The 18,518-nt window shown below is 31.5% G+C and overlaps 3 protein-coding genes across 3 annotated transcripts; 1 reads left to right on the forward strand and 2 right to left on the reverse strand.

The window, feature by feature from the left end:
• Window positions 1–728: 728 nt before the first annotated feature.
• LOC133333185 (mitochondrial inner membrane protein OXA1L-like) lies at window positions 729–2,040 on the forward strand. The gene is made up of 3 exons (XM_061541515.1): window positions 729–1,626; window positions 1,680–1,797; window positions 1,865–2,040. The coding sequence occupies exons 1-3, from the start codon at window positions 793–795 to the stop codon at window positions 2,029–2,031; spliced, it is 1,119 nt and encodes a 372-aa protein (XP_061397499.1). The 5' UTR covers window positions 729–792; the 3' UTR covers window positions 2,032–2,040.
• Window positions 2,041–2,154: 114 nt separating this feature from the next.
• LOC133333186 (MIP18 family protein galla-2) lies at window positions 2,155–2,698 on the reverse strand. The gene is made up of 2 exons (XM_061541516.1): window positions 2,575–2,698; window positions 2,155–2,516 (listed from the first exon to the last, which is right to left on the reverse strand). Exons 1-2 carry the CDS (start codon window positions 2,693–2,695, stop codon window positions 2,155–2,157), a joined length of 483 nt encoding a protein of 160 aa, XP_061397500.1. The 5' UTR covers window positions 2,696–2,698.
• An 8,542-nt stretch (window positions 2,699–11,240) lies between these two features.
• Window positions 11,241–17,563, reverse strand: LOC133333187 (division abnormally delayed protein-like; the record flags this gene model as incomplete). The annotated part of the gene is given in 8 exon segments (XM_061541517.1): window positions 11,241–11,464; window positions 11,535–11,673; window positions 11,914–12,124; window positions 13,676–13,848; window positions 15,242–15,431; window positions 15,638–15,793; window positions 15,795–15,959; window positions 17,440–17,563. Coding segments are annotated over 8 exon segments (1,352 nt in total), but the record flags the coding sequence as incomplete, so codon positions are not given.
• Between the last annotated feature and the right edge of the window lie 955 nt (window positions 17,564–18,518).

Genomic DNA, 18,518 nt, shown 5'->3' on the forward strand with positions numbered 1-18,518 from the left:
ACACCGGAAAAGGCCAACTGCCTAAAACTCCTTGTACATTAGAACTTTTTTCCGGGTTAATCTACTTTATGAGGATTTATTTGACATATATACAAAGGAAATGACAATTGAAACCCACTGGGTTAACGAAATCCGGTTAAATGTAAACGTACTGTAAAGGTTTATATACACTTTATCCAAAAATGAAGTGATTATCAGAATTTTCTCGAAGCCATAACAGGTGATGAAATCTTCCATTGATCTTGCTCTTCTGAGCTCGTTAATAGAGCTCCTGACACCTCTGTTCTGGGACATTTGATATCGATTGAATTTCGACAATCTAAACGTACTTTAACAAATGTCAGCAGAACTAAAACAAACAACTTCGACGGACTTAGTTCCGTGGCTCTTTTCGGTGAATGTATTAATTGAACTTGGCCTTTCGTGAATTACATCCAGTACGTGAACATTGGATGGAAATAGCAGAAATAATAATTGTAAAATATTATTAATTAAAGTCGGTACTCCAAGTCATGATATTTCAAAGAATTCACCTGTTACGTCATACAAATGGCCTCAAACAGTTAAATTTACACAGTAAAGTAAGTAGCCTGCACTCTTCATGAAGTCTGAAGATCATCGATGAAATGACATAACCTGAAACGGCAATGAATGAACCCTTGTCTTCATCTATATTTTTCTTTGCAGTTTACATCACCCACAGCGTCCGCGTTATATATCAACTCGAGGGATTTGCATGTGGACATTGGTGGAAATAAGAAATGGCAGCGTGCACACACACCCAAGTTACCAATGATGGCTTTGGCCATGCCTACATTAGGTGTCCGGTATGCCAGCGCAGAAGGCGCCAGTGAAACAGCTGGAAAGACTATTGTGAATTTGGCCGATATACCCGCCGCTCCCGCAGTTCCTGAAAATGTAGGCGAATTGGCTGGCCCAGTTCTAAATGCTTTAGGAGAGCCGTCTTTTGCCTCAATTGGTTTGGGAGGATGGTCACCAGTTGGTCTTGTCCAAAATTGTATGGAATTCTTACATGTCACATGGGATTTACCTTGGTGGGGTGCCATTGCAATTGGTACTGTTGTAGTGCGTACCATAATTTTCCCCTTGGTGATTATGGCTCAACGAAATGCTGCCAAAATGAACAACAACATGCCACAAATGCAACTGCTGCAAATGAAAATGACGGAAGCTCGTCAATCCGGCAATGCCATAGATTCTGCCCGTTATGCTCAAGAAATGATGGCATTCATGAAGGAGAAGGAGTTGAACCCCTTAAAGAATCTTCTTGTACCATTGGCTCAAGCACCTCTCTTCATTTCGTTCTTCATGGGTTTGAGAGGAATGGCAAATGCACCAGTTGAATCAATGAGAGAGGGCGGTCTCTTTTGGTTTACCGATCTAACCATTGCCGATCCCACATTTATGTTGCCAGTCATAACAAGTTTAACACTGCTTCTGACTGTGGAAATTGGTACCGATAGTGCAAGGCTATCTGCTCAGAATATGGGCATGATGAAATATGTATTGCGCGCTCTGCCTCTTGCTATTTTTCCCTTCACAATGAATTTTCCAGCAGCTATTTTGACATACTGGGCGTGCAGTAATTTCATTTCATTGGGTCAAGTAAGATGCGAAAAACAATGTTTAAGACAGCTCTTTAATTCCTGTATTTTTAGGTGGCTATCTTGAAAATACCCGCAGTAAGAGATTTCTTCAAAATCGATAAAATGATTATCCACAAAGCCGAAAATTTGCCAGTTAAGAAAAAGAAGTTTGTTGAAGGCATGAAGGACTGTAAGTTTGTTGGTCATTTCAAATAAAAGTCAGCATAATTCATAATACACTTTTCCCTCCCATACAGCATGGCAAAATATGAAAATTACCAAAGAATTGGAGGAACGTTCACGTTTGGATGAAATTCGATTTGCCAAGGCAGGCCGAGGACCCTTGGTGAAGACCTACAAATATGATCCCACAAAACCACGACCAGCTACGAGCATAGAAGCACAAGCTAAAAAGAGTAGTTAAGACCACAAGATAAGACATTTACCGAAAAATTAGTTCTGTAAATACAGAATAAGTTGTTGTATTAAGTTTTTATTAGTAACCAAATAAAAAACAAAATAAACTTTATGATATGCTTCTTAGTAACTATGCTCCTAGAGCCTCTTTTGCGGCTATACATTGATTGATAACCTCCGCCAGATGTTTGTTTTCTAGAGCAGCTGCCACTCGCTCCTTGTCGGCCAATTGTTTGTTAACAGCATTCTCCGACGAATGAGTTCCAGGTGTAATTTCAACAGTTACCTTGAAGCGGGGTGGTAATGAACGCAATAGCTTTACCCTTATCGATAGTCCAATTAATGTAGCCATGGAACAGTGTGGTATTGTCGGGGTGAAGTTTACAAAAATCGTGTTGCCTTTGTCGTCAACTTTGATCAAATCTTCCTGGACAACATGTAGCTCCTCCAATGTAAGGGGATGTTCCGGATCATTAATATTGCGTATTAAATCTATTTAATAAGATAATCATTAGCATTTGATACATATAATATACCACATTTGTCTCACCAAATATTTCCCTCTTGTCAAAGGGATCAACTATGCTTTCATCTTTTTCTTCTTTGGTGATTGCACGTTCTTTTGATTTGCTATAAACATTGGGGTTTAAGTTTTCAATTTCTGTAGGCATTTTGTTAATTAAATTTTATAATAATAAATTAAAATCAAATGTTCTCAAGGAGTACGTTTCTCACACTGCGAATGGAAGTAGACAGCAGGAAAGACAGATAAAAATCAAATTGAAACAAAATGCATGTTTACGAAGAAGAGACGTGAAAGAATGCCAGTCAGCTGATACGCTTCAAACATGAACGGTTGGAACTAGTTTCATATCGATAACATAATTGTTGGACGCCTAGCTAATTAATAGCGTAAGCGTTACAGTTTTAGAACCACGAAAGCTGCTACCTTGCAGCTGTTTTAAAGACATTCACAATAAGAAAACGGCATTACCGATATATTGAGTTGGACTGTTATGTCTCAAATTTGAAATTTTGTTGTTGTTTTCAAGGGAATTGGCTGTAATTATATAATTATAATTTGGTATGTTTCCAAACAGCAAAAATCTATTTGTATCAAAAAGGAAAATTTGTTATCGTATTAAAAAACCAGTAAGGAAAGTTTCCACCACTTTGGATACATACAAGAGATGCTAATATATACACTATCCTGTAGATAAAACAGACATATTATCTTTAGAGGGACATTGGAATGAAACCTGCGATACTAAATGTGAGATATATGAAACAATAAAAAAACATACACATACCATTCTGAAATCTATGAAAAATTTCATGCCAATCAGATTCTTTTGTGTACCATTTGTATAAAATAGTGCAAAATAATGTATGTGGAAATATGTATAAATCTGGACCTAATTGAGCAACTGGGACATATACCATTTGGTATGTCGAAGTACAGTGCGCTGACCACAATTTTATCTCGTGTATATTTAACAGACGTAGCCGAGGAGCCTACGTGCCACCATTTACATAAAATCAGACGATAATATATATGGGAGAAATATCTAAATCTAACCCGATTTTTGAAACTTTAATAAACATTACTCTAAACTCACCTCTGCCGAATTTCGTGTAAATCAGTGCACTATTTACATAAAAGCGGATAAAAAATATATGTGAGCTACATATAAATCTGATCAGAATTCAACAAAACTTCGCATACGTCTATCTGGACCTAACTCCGTACATAGCTCAAAATTTTGTCTTAATCGGACAAATATTGGGAGTTTTGTGCACCATTTACATAAAATTGGACGAAACAATATGTGGGAGTTATCTAAATCTGAACCGATTTAAAAAAAAAAAACTCCACAGACATTAAACTGGACTTAATTCAGTACCCTGCGTAGGATTTTGTCTCAATCGGACAATTTTTAATCGTCGAAACTATATATGGGAGCTATATCTAAATCTGTGCAAAATTTTGTTTTAATCGGACAAATATTTTGTTTTAATCGGACAAATATATTTACTAAAAATCAGACGAAACTTTATATTAGATCTGAACCGATTTTTTCCCATTTCAATATGGTGCGTTCATGGACGAAATAAGTGACCTGCGTCAAATTTCATCTAAATCGGATCATATATGCGATCTGTAATTTTTTCACAAGGATACATGGACATAAATCAACTCAGAAAGTGATTCTATACATATTCTCAAAAAGAATCATGTGTCTATCTCGTTTCATGTTACAAACGTATGTACAAATACATAATATCCTATACCACAGTGTGGTGAAGGGTATAATTACAGGACCTGGAACAGATATTTTAATACTGGCCAATATTTAGACTCATGAGGCAATTGGTATGGTTGGAAAGAAAATTTTTTTTTGGTAGTAACCATGATACAATAGTGAGTTTAATAAAAAAACAACTATGTAGGTGGTGGCTTCTTCGTCAAATATTAAATAAATATATGTACGCAACATGTGGCCATGATATATTAATAAGGTAACCGTATCAAGCCAGCTGATGGTAACATTATATGTCACAAAAAATTGTTGTTCTTGAAATCGCCGTCAAAAAAAGAAAAACAAAAATTAAACTAAAATGAAAGAAGACAAATTCTGAAGAAACAAAAAATATAAGTCATGTCTAGGATACCTTCACATGAACTACTATAGGAAGACCATTACTACTACACGAGAAGAGCGTTTTGGATTTTTATAAGAATCTATTGTTTTGGACTTTCTATAATGATTGGCGGCGTATTTCACGTAAAAATCCTTTCATTATATACCATATTACAAACAATATCAATAATAGAAGAGCGAAGCGTTAATCTTCAAATGAGACCATCAGAATAGACAACACATATGCTAAGGATATTGATAAAGGAAACCAGAACTACATTCTGGAGTTTTATTGTTAAGCATTGTTAGAGTTCAGTTTGGCATTTTGGTTTTTTATCGAATGCAAATTTCCTTGCAAAACTCTCTATGTTCGATTCCATACAATGATATGTACGTCCCGATTTCAATCATTTGGTTGTTATTTCGAACCTTAGATTTCCACATATATGTATATGTTGTTTGGTATGCTGAGGTATTACTGCCACAGAAATATATTCAAAATGGGCCCACGTCTTCGCACCTCCAAAAATGTATTCCTTTTCATCAGTTACTTAACGTTAACGAATAATTTTTATCTTTTATGCTATTTTTATACCCTTCACCACACTGTGGTACAGGGTATTATGTCTTTGTGCATATGTTTGTAACAGGCAAAAATAATCGAGATAGACCCATGGTTCCTTTTGAGAATATGCATAGAATCACATTCTGAGTCGATTTACGCATGTCCGTCTGTCCGTCCATGTATTTTTGTGAACAAAGTACAGGTTGCATTTATGATCCGATTTGGATGAAATTTGGCACAAATTACTTAATTGGCCCAAGGACAAACCCTATTGAAATTGGAGAAAATCGGTCGACGTATAGGCATAGCTCCCATAAAAGGGTACCCCCAAATTTTCGGTATTTTGAGGTTCTTGAGCGCGTTTTTTAATTGAATTCGCTGAAATTTGGTACTTTGGGTTCTTATTGGGTAGCAAATCTCCCTACCAAAAATTATAAATATAGGTCCATTTTTTCGGATAGCTCCCATAAAAGGGTACCCTCAAATTTTCGGTATTTTGAGGTTCTTGAGCGCGTTTTTTAATTGAATTCGCTGAAATTTGGTACTTTGAGTTCTTATTGGGTAGCAAATCTCCCTATCAAAAATTATAAATAAAGGTCCATTTTTTCGGAGAGCCCCCATATAAGGGTACCCCCAATTTTCGGTATTTTCGGGTTCTTGGGCACGTTTTATAACGGAATTCTCTGAAATTTTGTACATTGGGTTCTTATTGGGTACCAAATTACTCCACTAAACATTATAAAAATAGGTCCAGTTTTTATGGTAGTCCCCATATAACGGTACCCCCAAATTTTTGGTATTTTGGGGGTTCTGATCGTATTTTTCGACCGAATTGACTGTAATTTAGTTAGTCGAGTTCTTATTAGGTAGCAAATCTCTCCACTATAAATTATAAATATTGGTCAATTTTTTCTGGTATCCCATATATAAGGGTACTCCTCAATTTTCGTATTTTGAGGTTCTTGAACCAATTTTTTTTTATACCCTTCACCACACTGTGGTACAGGGTATTATGTCTTATGCATATGTTTGTAACAGGCAAAAGGAAACGACATACACACTTTTGAGAATATGCATATGCGATTTAAGCACGAAATTTGGCACAGCGTAACAAATTAGGCCTAGAATGATGTGTGTTAAGTTTCCTGAAAATTGGTTCAGATTTATATATAGCTCCCATATATATTTTCGTCCGATTAAATGTAAATTGTGCACCAAAGTCCCTATATATCTTTCGATTTGCACGAAATTTGGCACAGCGTAATGAATTATCTCTAGAATGATGTGTGTTAAGTTTCCTGAAAATCGGTTCAGATTTAGTTATATATCTTATATATATTTTCGTCCGATTTAAGGTAAAGTGTGCACAAAAGTCCCTATATATCTCTCGATTTGCACTAAATTTGGCTCAGCGTAATGAATTGGGTCTAGATGTGTGCTAAGTTTCCTGAAATCGGTTCTGATTTAGATATAGCTTCTATATCTGACCAAATGAACAATTTAGTATCGGTTGCAGAATGACGTGTTTATGGTTCCAAATTCATTTTACTGATCCGTTAAAAATTCGACGTCTGTTAGGATTCATCTGTTGAATATACTCAAAGTGGTGAAGGGTATCATAAAGTCGGCCCCGTCCGTCTTTACTACTTTCCTTACTGGTTAATTCATAAATTTACAATTTGCATAAAAGCACACAAATTTAAATAAGGTAAATAAATATTTTATAAAACTTCAATAATGCTTTGTTCTGATTGGTGGAAAAATAGAAGGCGAATTCATATTTATTCGCCTCGATAACAATTTTGACATATCATGTTCCCAATTCGCCGATGCGGCTACCTTATATATCTACCTTGCATGTGGCAGTGTTTTAGGTTCTAATTGGATAACATTATTAAATGTTGGTAATTTTATGGTTCATGGACACGTTTTGCAACCGAATTGGCTGTAATTTGATATTTTGGGTTCCATGTTTGCAGGTATCCCCAATTTTTTTTATATTACAAAAATTGCCTTCAAAAGTGAATGTAATTTACTATTCTTTGTGGCCTGTGGGTTGCAAAATATCCTTGAAAAACATAGTCGACATAGGTCTACTTCTTAGCTATGTTCCTTATATAAAGATCCCAAAAAAATAATTAGCTTAGGACTTAGCGTCTGGTAGTCTTACTAGTTACATCATGCACGTTAGTTTATATTGTGGATATCACTTTGGAAACCTATATACAAATAGTTTTGATTCCAGACCATTGATTTTATACTAATTAGATCATTCATAACTGTCTTACAACAATGTCAAAATTCTTCCCCAAGTCACAAATTGACACAAACTCAAAATATGTTTAACCAAATAATAATATTTTATTCATTTATTCATACATACATATGTATATCAATTGTAATTATAATAAAAATATTTATTATAAGATTTAACTTAATTATTATTAATCACATGCAAAAATTTGTTTGTTTTTTATTTTTGTTTGTTTTAATTAAATATTTTTGCTTTTTACTGGTTTATTTTGTTGTTGTTTGTTTTTTAATTAATTTTAAAACTATAAAGAGGTTTAACATATATATCATTATTAAATAATAAAAATAAAGTTTTTTTGTTTGTTTTTCGCTTTAATTTCGACTTTTCTACATTCTGGCCAGTTTTAATGCGAGGCCTTCGTTTCGTATCGAAACAAATAGACATATATTGAAAAAATTTAGTTAAAGTGTCACCCTGTATTTCTTGATTTTAAATAATATTAAAAAAATTAAACTTCAACAAAAAACTAAAACTCCTAACAGTAAATCGATTGCTTAATAGATGATACAAAACGAGGCCATAGACACAAGCCTATATATTTTTAATTTGTTTTTGTTGAAGAAAACAATTGTATTTCTTTGTCACCTTTCTTTATTGTGCAATATTTGTATCCATAATTTTTCTTTACGTTTATTTTTGTATTAATTTGCTACTAACTAAGATTTATTTTGTTTTACTAATAGTAATATTAATTTTAATAATAATAATTTGTTTTTATTTATTAGTAGTTTTAATTTTTTAGTATGTAAGGTAATCAAGACGTAATGTTTTACCTGCATGGGTTCATGTTAAGGATGGCCACACACCTGATAAAACATTACGTAACCTAAATACCTCACACTTCTAGATTAATTACGTTAATGTTTGTGTTGTTGTTTATTTATTATTATTATTTTTTGTGTATAAATATATAATTTACATTTAAACATTTTACACATATATTTTCTTTATTTCCAAATACATATGTATTTATATTACTTATATTTGTTGTGGTTGTTTTGTGTTTGAATTTTTTATTCATATAGAAAGGGGGTTTAGAGCTCAACTTGGAATTGTAATCCATCAAAGATTTGAGTTCTTCATTCTCAAAAATATATCAAAATGTAAACATGCTATTTGACTTTCACTACGTTTCGGCCGAATTTGAGAAAATATTGAGCTTTGATAAAAATGATACAATATGTGAATATGTGAATATTTCTTATTCTTGAAATGGATCCAGATCTAATGGTTGTTGTTATAGAGCATGAACTTTACAAATTTAGCAAATACTTTTCATTTTTAATATTTTAAAAATTAATTGGCGCAATAAAACACTTTTTTCTCTGATTGTACAAAAATTGAGTTCAATTCTTAAATATAATCCCTATTTAAATCTGAATCTTTTGAAAGCATTGGCAAAATAAAAAATATACAATTATTGACCAATAAATAAGATAAACATGAGAAAAACTATTATTGAATTGCACCTAATAGATGAAAGTGTCATACATTGCTCCGTATCTTTATTGTTTATAACAGTTTTACAGTTTAACTTTGTAATATATTTTAGAATATTAGCCGTTATCAATATAAACATCTGTTATTGAATAAATTTTATTCGACATATTCAAAGTATATATCTTTCAAAAGTGTACTAGGCATAAATACAAATTCTTAATAGTCAAGTTTTGAAAAAATTGCATTTTTTAAGAATTAAACCATCTTGGAAAGTACTTTTTTCATTTGAGCATCCCTATGTTGTTGTGTTTAGATTTAATGTACAAATTATTTGGTTATTTGCCAATTAAGGGAATTGTTTGCCATTTTATTCAATGAGATGGATGTAAAGCTGTAAGTCTTCAATAAATGTTTCCACATATTTTCGGTTTTTGTTTTATATTATTATTATTTATTAAATTACTAATAGTAAACTTCAGTTCTTTAATTACGTACATCAATTATATTTTATTGGTATTCATTTGTTTTGTTTTTTAACTTTTTCATCTATACATTTTAATTTTATTTTTATGTGTGTTTAATTTCTGCAAGATATTGGACATGGGTCCCTATATTATTTGAAATAATAATAATAATAAATCTTTTTTTACGATTTTTCATCATATTTTTAATGTGGGCCTATGGTTTCTTTTGAAAGTGGTTGTAGCTAACATAAACTGTTATACTGACCTTGAAATTTGTGGCAAAATTCATTTTACTATGTAATGGAAATATTTGCCATGATAGGTTTGCTCTATTTCACATAAACAATGAATAGATTGATTGTTATTTGTGCTTTAAGAAAGAAAATACAAAAATCCCTTTCAATTATTATGTAGTTGTTATTATTTGAGTTCGGTATTGTTTTAATTTTTTCTTTAAAAAAGGAACAATATTTACTGGATTTAATTTTTTTTTTTTAAATTTTTACAATGACAGATGATGTTTGTGTATTTGTTTATAATTGAGCATTTACTGTCTTACAAAAAATGTGTCTATAAATCTGTCCAACTTGAAATGTAAATGGTTTATGGCACTCTATATAGTTAAGAAAACAATCTCCAAAGCAAAAAATAGCAAAAAGCTTGTATTTCTGGAATACATTGTGAATTCAGGTTAAATTTTCTGAAATATAGACACCATCACATCTATTAATCTTTTGTTTGCCTATAACCACTACAACTGTCACATTAATTAGAAGACGTTAGCCAAAAAAAAAAAAAAAAAAAAAAAAAAAAAATAAAAGTTTTTTTTTTTTTTTAAAAAAAAAATTTTTATTTTTTTTTTTTTTTTTTTTTTTTTTTAATTTGAAAAACCACATTAGAACAGGTGTTAGGATTTCTGGGAATTCAGTTAAGGTTTGAGAGTAAAATTATTGACAAATCCGATAAGTTGTAAGAAACGTTTGTTTATCTTTTGTTTGGAAATTTGTGTTGGATAACAAATCTAAAATCATTAATTATGAATACCTCATTATTGAATTTTCATATATATATATATATATGAAATTCGCTAAAAGTTTATAACTGTGAGAAGTTTATGATAATTGTGGGCACGGCAGAATAATAATATTAAAGGGTCCTCTAAATCAGTAATTTGATACGCCACCATATTAAGTTAGGTTATGCACTTTGAAGTAGTTGCTTAAATAATTATAACGACTTTCATCAATTACAACTGGAAAGCCCGCTGAATTCCTAATCTACACCAAGTGTTCATGTGTGGTTTATTCGCTTAATATTCTTTTCTAATACCTCTCGATTTTTTAGTTTGGCGGTTTTTCTTCTTCGAGAATTTAGTTTTTGCACTTCACTTTTTAGCTTGAGATATTTTCTTTTTGAAGAAATTATCTCTTGTTACATTCATTGTTGTTGTTGGTTTTTTAGTTTATTTTTTACTCTAGGAGCATTAAGAGCAACTTTGTATCCATATGTATTTAATAAGGATTTTTGTTATCGTTAGTATAGTAGTATGCTATCCTGTATAGAATTGTTAATTTTTTTCAGTTTGTTGTTTTATTATTTTATTTAAATTTGTTTTATTATGAATTTTCACATTCGCATCATTCTCGTATTCGTACATACATTTATAGATTTATTTATATTATATAATAACTACATAATTTATAAAACAGAGTTGCACCCTTGGATTTGTTGTGGTTGTTGTTTTGTTGTGTTGCATGTTACAGCAGCAGCATCATCATCAGTATTAATAACGTGTGTGTGTTTGTTGCTTGGTTGTTTTATTTAATTTAAATTAAGTTTATAAAATCGTATCGTTGCTAATAATGTATGGTGTGTGACTAGTAGTAGACAAGTTAAAGATGCTAAACTCATCGACGCGGTTACTGCACTGGCCGGTGAATTTGATTTTTCATGTGGTGTAATTTCATTATCTTCATTATTATCTGAACGAGGATCAACTGGGAATGATGTGGCACCTGAAAAAAGGGAAACAAAACATGTTATTTTATGGCAATGTTATATAGGTAATGTGTGGCGGGTACTTACCATCTCCAGAACCATCACCAGATCCTTGTATCCGGTATTCCTCATCATCGACATCATCGGTTATGCGGCCAGATCCTTCTTCATCACGACCAGCCATATCACTTTGAATATCGTTGATTGTTCTGGGTGGGGATGGTACCTAAAATATAAAGAAGAATGCGTATTAAAAATTAATTTTTTGGAATTATTTCTATAAACATTTCTATAAACGTGTTCAACGGCATTTACATTAGGATTTGTCGGGTTATTATCCTCTATGAGGCATTGATTTAACATACATATATGTAAGGAAAAAGTTATAATGAAAATTCCGTTTTAGATCCCAACATTCTAAATGCGTTTTAAAAAGATGTATTAAATGGTTGAATGTCCAACTTACCGCTGTTTCCAGATTTTTGCGTATTTTCAACAACTTATCGAGCAATTCATGTAATTTAGTTGGCCTAGATGTTGGCTCATAAGGTACTTCAGGATTGTAGCGTTGTGTATCGGTGCCAGGAGTATTTATGATTATTTGATCGTAATCACTAACACGATCTCCGATCCAGCAGTGACGATCGTTTCTTTGAAATTCTTCATCATCGCAAACGCTGAAAAATAAAAAAATAATTATTAATAAATATTTTAGTAATCGAATAATATAAAAATTGCAAATGATATTTGTGAGTCAAATAACGGTTTATTGAAACAAAGAGTTATTATTCGGCATTCTACTCCTTCTTTCGCAAATGATATTCCTCCTTTCCCGTTGACTCAGTTTTTTGTCATATGAAACTTTTCCTAAAACAAAACTAATGAAGGAATATAACACTTGGTTTAAACAAGACAATATTAATAGTCACACTTCTATAGTTAATTGGTGGAGAAGGCGCTGACTGAAAATTGCCGCAAACTGAAATTGCAATGGAAGAAATTTTTGCGATGAAATTCAGAACCATGTTTAGTTTTGATTACATAACGCAATTTTACTTGCGTAAATTTTAAAAAAATTGTCTAATGTTAGTCTTGATTTAGATTAGGCGAGTTTACTTGCGGCAAGTCTTTGTTTGTAGGAGAGAGGGGCAAGGGGTATAGAAATGAAAAAAAAAATTGCTCGTACCGACAATTTTCTGGCAATTCGTTTTGTGTATTTCGTATTTGTTGACATTTTATATATATTTAAATGTGAAAAAACAACAAATAAAAAAATATTTTGGAAACCGAATTGCCTTGTATAGACGCATGGAGCAAGTTCAAAAGAGAACGATAAAAATTGCCGCAAGTAAACTCGCCTAATATAAATCAGGACTTATTAAAATTTTCTAATGTAAATCTAGACTAAAAAGCCACGTACAATAGAACTTTTTACGGGGCGAATCTACTTTATGAGGATTTATTTGACATAGACGTTTTCAAACATTGTAAAAATAACAAAATATTTACAGCCTGTTTTTGTAAAATTCCAAACGAACGAATTCGAGTGACTTACGACCAAACTCCTTGGTTTTGAAAAATATGTCATGTATTTTTGTTTTGAATCAAAAAACCTTTATAAACATAAATAAAGGTTTGGTCGTAAGTCACTCGAATTCGTTCGTTTGGAATTTTACAAAAACAGGCTGTTATATTTTAAAAATTGATACAAATTTTGAAATTATGTTAACCGAAATTGTTGTAAATATTAAAGATTTCATACACAATATCATTGTGGGCGATATAGGAAATTATTCCAAGAGCTGTGATGTATATTCCTTTAAAAAATCAAAATCTCGTTGTGGTAAAAATCCTATACTTTTTTTCAGCCATGCCATCAGTGTCTCAGTTGCCGTGATTGCATTGCGAATTTAATATTCTTTGGCGGAGCAATTCTTATGCCAATATACATTTGCATTATAAGAGATATTTTAGTAAAAATTGGATGTTATAATTATAAAATTGCCAAAATTAAACGATAAACGTTGTCATGTGATGTAGAAGTTATGACAATAAATTGATATGCGGAATTCGATATAACATATTTTAAGAGATTTTCAAGAGTTTCGTGATATTTACTTATTTGATAACCATAACAAATAATATGTTTCTCTATTCTAGTTTATAAATTCCAGTTTGGGCTACACAAAATTTATTTACGAACGGATGACGCCAGCCCAGATACTTACTTATTGACTATGTTTGAATAGAACTCTTTGGATTTATCAATGGTCGATGAGAATTGCAATAGTTCAGGTTCAACTGGATTTATCTTTTTCGTATAATGAGATAGAGGTGTTTTAATTTCATTATCGGTATCTTTGGAGGGTAACAATTTTGGTGTACCACAAGTTTTTTTAACCTAGAAAAAAAAGAGAAACAAACACAATTTTATTTAAATGAAATAATAATTAAGATTAGAAGCTATTATCATACGATTAAACTTAAATCTATATTAAAAATTTTGAATGATGAGTAAATGACTCACCAGCTAATTAAATGAGTGATGTTAGAATGAAGGTCACTAGTGATATTTATATACTAAAAACGTGTATGCAAATTTTTTCATATCGAACTTTTAGATTTGACCAAATTGAAGACTCGATGTATAATATCTTTTGTTTAAGCGAGATTTTTCTTTTAAAGATTAAAGAGATAAACATTTTTCTTTTAAAGAATAATTAACTTTCGACATACCTTAGTATGTTTCTACATAGTATTACAAATGTGCACCTGCCTGTATGTGTATGTAGGCACATGCATGTCGTTCTAGTTCGTATGTAATTATCCTTGCAGCAGGTATCCTAACCGTAATGTCATGTTATACTTTAACTAATTCATTGCCTACTTGATAATTTAAGCCATGTCGGCACTTTCATTACTAAAACACTTTACTTGTTGTTGTCGTGGTAAATAAATGCACATGCTACTAGTTACGATAGTCTTACAAGTTTTAAAGAACATTTAAAATTATTTAAACAGAACTAACATACGAGAACAAATTAGAAGAGAACTGAAGAAATGTTAAGAAGTTGGTTTTTGAAAAAATTAAAGCTATATTTTAGAAGCGCTATAATTCAATGAAGGTGTGAGAAAGGGTAGAATTATATCAATAATTCCGTGACTTTCTAACTTCTTGGATAATAATGAGAGAGTTCTGTGATATATGTAGTTTGTGTTAAACAGCTTTATAAAAGCACTCAATCTCCTCATTTTTTAAGCGCTATTTAAACATTTTTGTGGAGAAATGTATAAAACCAAAGAAAATTTTGAAGCATTAAAAAAAATTAATAAAACAATAATGTCATCCAGGGAGATCACTTGTTCCTTAAGTTTGCTGTCAAAATCCACTATTATTCCAAATTTTTTACTTTAGACTTGAGAAAGAACAGCTGACTTTCGCTTGCTGGGTGCCCTTATTATTAAATCTTGGTACTCGAGTTTTGTCTCTGTTACAAAATTTCATGAATTTTGTACCTCATCAGTTCTATTCTTCGGATGACTATACCCAAACCAAAAATAGTTCGGTGGGAAAGTATTCAGCTCAAACGATGATATCGATCAATTAAGTGCATCTCGAGAGTAACATTGAAAAGGTGGTCTAGAACGTCGGAATCATTGAATTTTAAATCTGTCTTACATTTATAAACAGGGAAATGTTGTTACTTTGGGGTCTCCCTATAGATTTCAGAATATAAAATTTAAACTAATTTGTGTAAATGTTCTTCTTTTCTCTTTTTTTAAATTCAACTTACCGTATTTTCCAATTCGGGACCATTTCTCATGGCATTCATTATTGAATCAGATAATTTAACATTTAATTGTTTAATTGCTGCAACAATGCCAACATCAGCACTCATATGGACATTCATTAAATTTTCCAAACCAGCCGCAACACTAGACCAATGGCTATCCAAAGCACCAGCATATTGAGCCGAACAACCTCTGTGATTGAAAAAAAGGAAAATGCAAAAATGAATGAATGAATGGTAGAAAAATGATGAAATACAAAACAAAAAATCCACACAAAAAAAAGTGAACACTTGAGTGGAAATTTCATTAAATACAATGAATTGTTCACTTTGTCGTACAGCAGATGCTGATGATGATGAGCGCCTGGCCCATTAGGCTCAATGGAACAAACAACCTACCTTAATACATTTACACAGTAACCGTGACATGTTTTCACATGCGTCTTTTGCAGACCATTACAGCGTGGACAATAACTCATTCGTAGCAGATGCTTTTGGCAGCTTTCCGTCAAATGGGCCCCATACAATTCATCGGTTTCGCCCAGAACATCGGCAAGTGTGTTTCAAGCAATTAATGTAATCCTCATGCAATTCACCATATCGTTCCTTGTTCAAATGGACGACTTGATGGTAGGCAACGGGAAATAAATTGACAAAGAACTGATGTATGGTGTGTTCCAATGTGTTGACGCTGGTTGTGGACTCGGTCGACTTTATGGTACTGCAAAAAAGTGGTAATGAAAGGGAGAGAGAAATTAAAGAATGTTAATTTTAATCGATTTATCAGTAAGGTTTCGAATTATTGATATGGAAGTAAATGGTCGGTTGTAAGGGATAAAGTGTGAATTTAATCGGTAGTGTACTGGAAATGGTGCATGACTGCGATATAATTTAAGAGAAAATGATATTCAATTTTAATAATATCTTTTATAAATAATAAGTTTAAGACTTTATTTTGGTGACTATTATATAAAGTAGCTAGGCAAGGATTTTCGTAGAAATGTGTGATATTCTAATACCACAAACACATTTTCAAATATCAGCTGACTGAAAACTTTATACCAATTTAGGAGAGTTCGTTTACTCAATAATATGCACAAATTGTTACCGAATTTTGTTCGTCCGATAAAAGAGATTGATTCAGAGAGAAAATTTGACAGTTTTATTACTGAGTATATGCAAATTCTTACAAGGAAAATTTACCCACTAAAGATTTACAGTAACATTAGCTGATAATTAATCAGCTGTTTTGTAAAAACAGGAGAGGGAGGTATGAAAAGTGACAAGGGGAGAGACAATCTTACAAAATTGCTTGTGTAAACCTTGAGCAAGGTTTACACAATTGTGAATTGTGAATTATTGTGAATTGACTTTTATTGTGAAATCTTAAACAAAAACCAAACTTTTGATATTAAACTTGAGAAAAAAACAGCTGACTTTCGCTTGCCTTGTGACCTTATTAATAGATCTTGGTTAGAACTATAGCCTATTAATAGGGTCATCCATGGGTCATTCCATTATTCTGAATTGATGGAAGCCAAACGTAAACAACGTCCACATTATATGTACTCGAGAAAAGACACCTGACTTTCGTTTGTTGGGTGATTTTATTAATTTATCTTGGTTACAACCAAGGCCTATAAGTAAGGTCGTCTAGGGAGACCAGCTGGATATCAGCTGTCACTTAAATTTGCTGTCAAAATCCATTATTGCGAACTGACTTTCATTATGAAAACGTAAACAAAAACAAAATTTTTGATATTAGACTTGCGAAAAAACAGCTGATTTTCGCTTGTTGGATGTTGCTCGTTTAGTTATTGCAATTTTTATCTTTTTCGATCTCATTCATATAAGTTTATGTAAGTTTGTACTGAGTAAATGTTATAAATTTTTTAATACTAGTTTAGACAGGATGAAGTTCCTAAATCGAATCGATTTAGAAGACATAGACCAATCGTGATTTTAGTCTATACATGTTTATCTTATTGATTAATGTTATTTTTTAAGCAAAAAATATTGTTCCAAAAAATAGGGGATTTACGTTAATCATCATAAATTTTTCTTGCTCTAGAACTATATGTTGATTTATGTAGACCCCAAAATTAAAATAATGACCCTATTATTCTTATTTTCCGCATATATGTAATTAGTTCAAGTGGAAAAAACATTACCAATATACATACATAACTAATCATAATTACCTTTTAATATCCGAATATAATTGTTCGATTAATTTCTTTGACAATGGTAACATACGTTTGTAGACTTGAGAAAATACGTTCATAGTACGATTTTCCGATTCTTCGGTAATATCCAAAGTGTGAGCTGGAATAAAAAACGAAAAAGAGAAAGAACAAATTAGTTATGGCAATAAATTATAAATCAAAAAAGAAGTGTTCTTATACTGTCTGTCATTAAACGAAAATTCCATGTAATTGAAGTGTAATTTACTGACACGACAGGGGGGATTTCTCTAATGGAATTTACGTCAAAATACAACAATATTTGATATATTTTATTTGGAAATGTGTCATGTGTATATTGTTTTGATGTTTTCGATTTTGTAATTGACTTGTTGTCTAGCCAAGGGCCAAAAACACGTACATACTTTATATACTTGTTTGTGAATAACTGTGTATAGATTTGGTATGTAAGTCTATCTGTTTATTTTTCATAAAACATTTGGCTATTTTCTTAAAATCTATGCATAAATATTATATGTATGTATATATTTATTGTATTTATATGTTTAACTAGAATATACCAATAGACAGTGATTCACTTAATAACATCATCTGTTAGTCTATTATTATTAAAATGAAATGTTTTCTTTTTGATTTGAGATTATCAGACAGTATTTTGAGATTATCAGACAGAAAAAATATAATTTTTTATATTATATGAACAGAAGTGATATGGGTAATTTCATTAGAATTATATATTTCATTATGAAAACGTAAACAAAGTCCCAAAGTTTGACATGAAACTTGAGAAAAAACACAGACTTGAGATCTTGAATTGAACAAAGTCTAAAATTTTGACATTATACTTGCGACAAAATAGCTGACCTTCGTTTGCTTGGTGACCATATCAAAAAATTTTGGATTATATCTCTTCGGTATTATTTGTATTGAATATTATTAACGTTCTTCAAAAAGCTGTATTTTTATTTCTCAGTTTCATTCAAATATTTTAAATTATTACACATTTAAAGAAAAACATTCTTTATTCCCAAAAGAAATTAGCAATACGATAATTCTACCAGGTACAAAAAAACATA

Source organism: Musca vetustissima, unplaced genomic scaffold (genome assembly GCF_032173495.1).
Source record: "Musca vetustissima isolate MV318-11 ecotype Yass unplaced genomic scaffold, APGP_CSIRO_Mvet_v1 utg5581, whole genome shotgun sequence".
Taxonomy (NCBI): Eukaryota; Metazoa; Arthropoda; class Insecta; order Diptera; family Muscidae; genus Musca; species Musca vetustissima.

What these genes read in the sequence shown, in the direction of transcription:
- LOC133333185 (XM_061541515.1), top strand. Translation starts at nt 793, where the DNA reads ATGATGGCTTTGGCCATGCCTACATTAGGTGTCCGGTATGCCAGCGCA. An exon ending in ATTTCATTTCATTGGGTCAA is followed by an intron (nt 1,627 to 1,679) that starts GTAAGATGCGAA and finishes CTGTATTTTTAG; the next exon opens with GTGGCTATCTTGAAAATACC. An exon ending in TGTTGAAGGCATGAAGGACT is followed by an intron (nt 1,798 to 1,864) that starts GTAAGTTTGTTG and finishes CCTCCCATACAG; the next exon opens with CATGGCAAAATATGAAAATT.
- LOC133333186 (XM_061541516.1), bottom strand. Translation starts at nt 2,695, where the DNA reads ATGCCTACAGAAATTGAAAACTTAAACCCCAATGTTTATAGCAAATCA. An exon ending in TGACAAGAGGGAAATATTTG is followed by an intron (nt 2,517 to 2,574) that starts GTGAGACAAATG and finishes CTTATTAAATAG; the next exon opens with ATTTAATACGCAATATTAAT.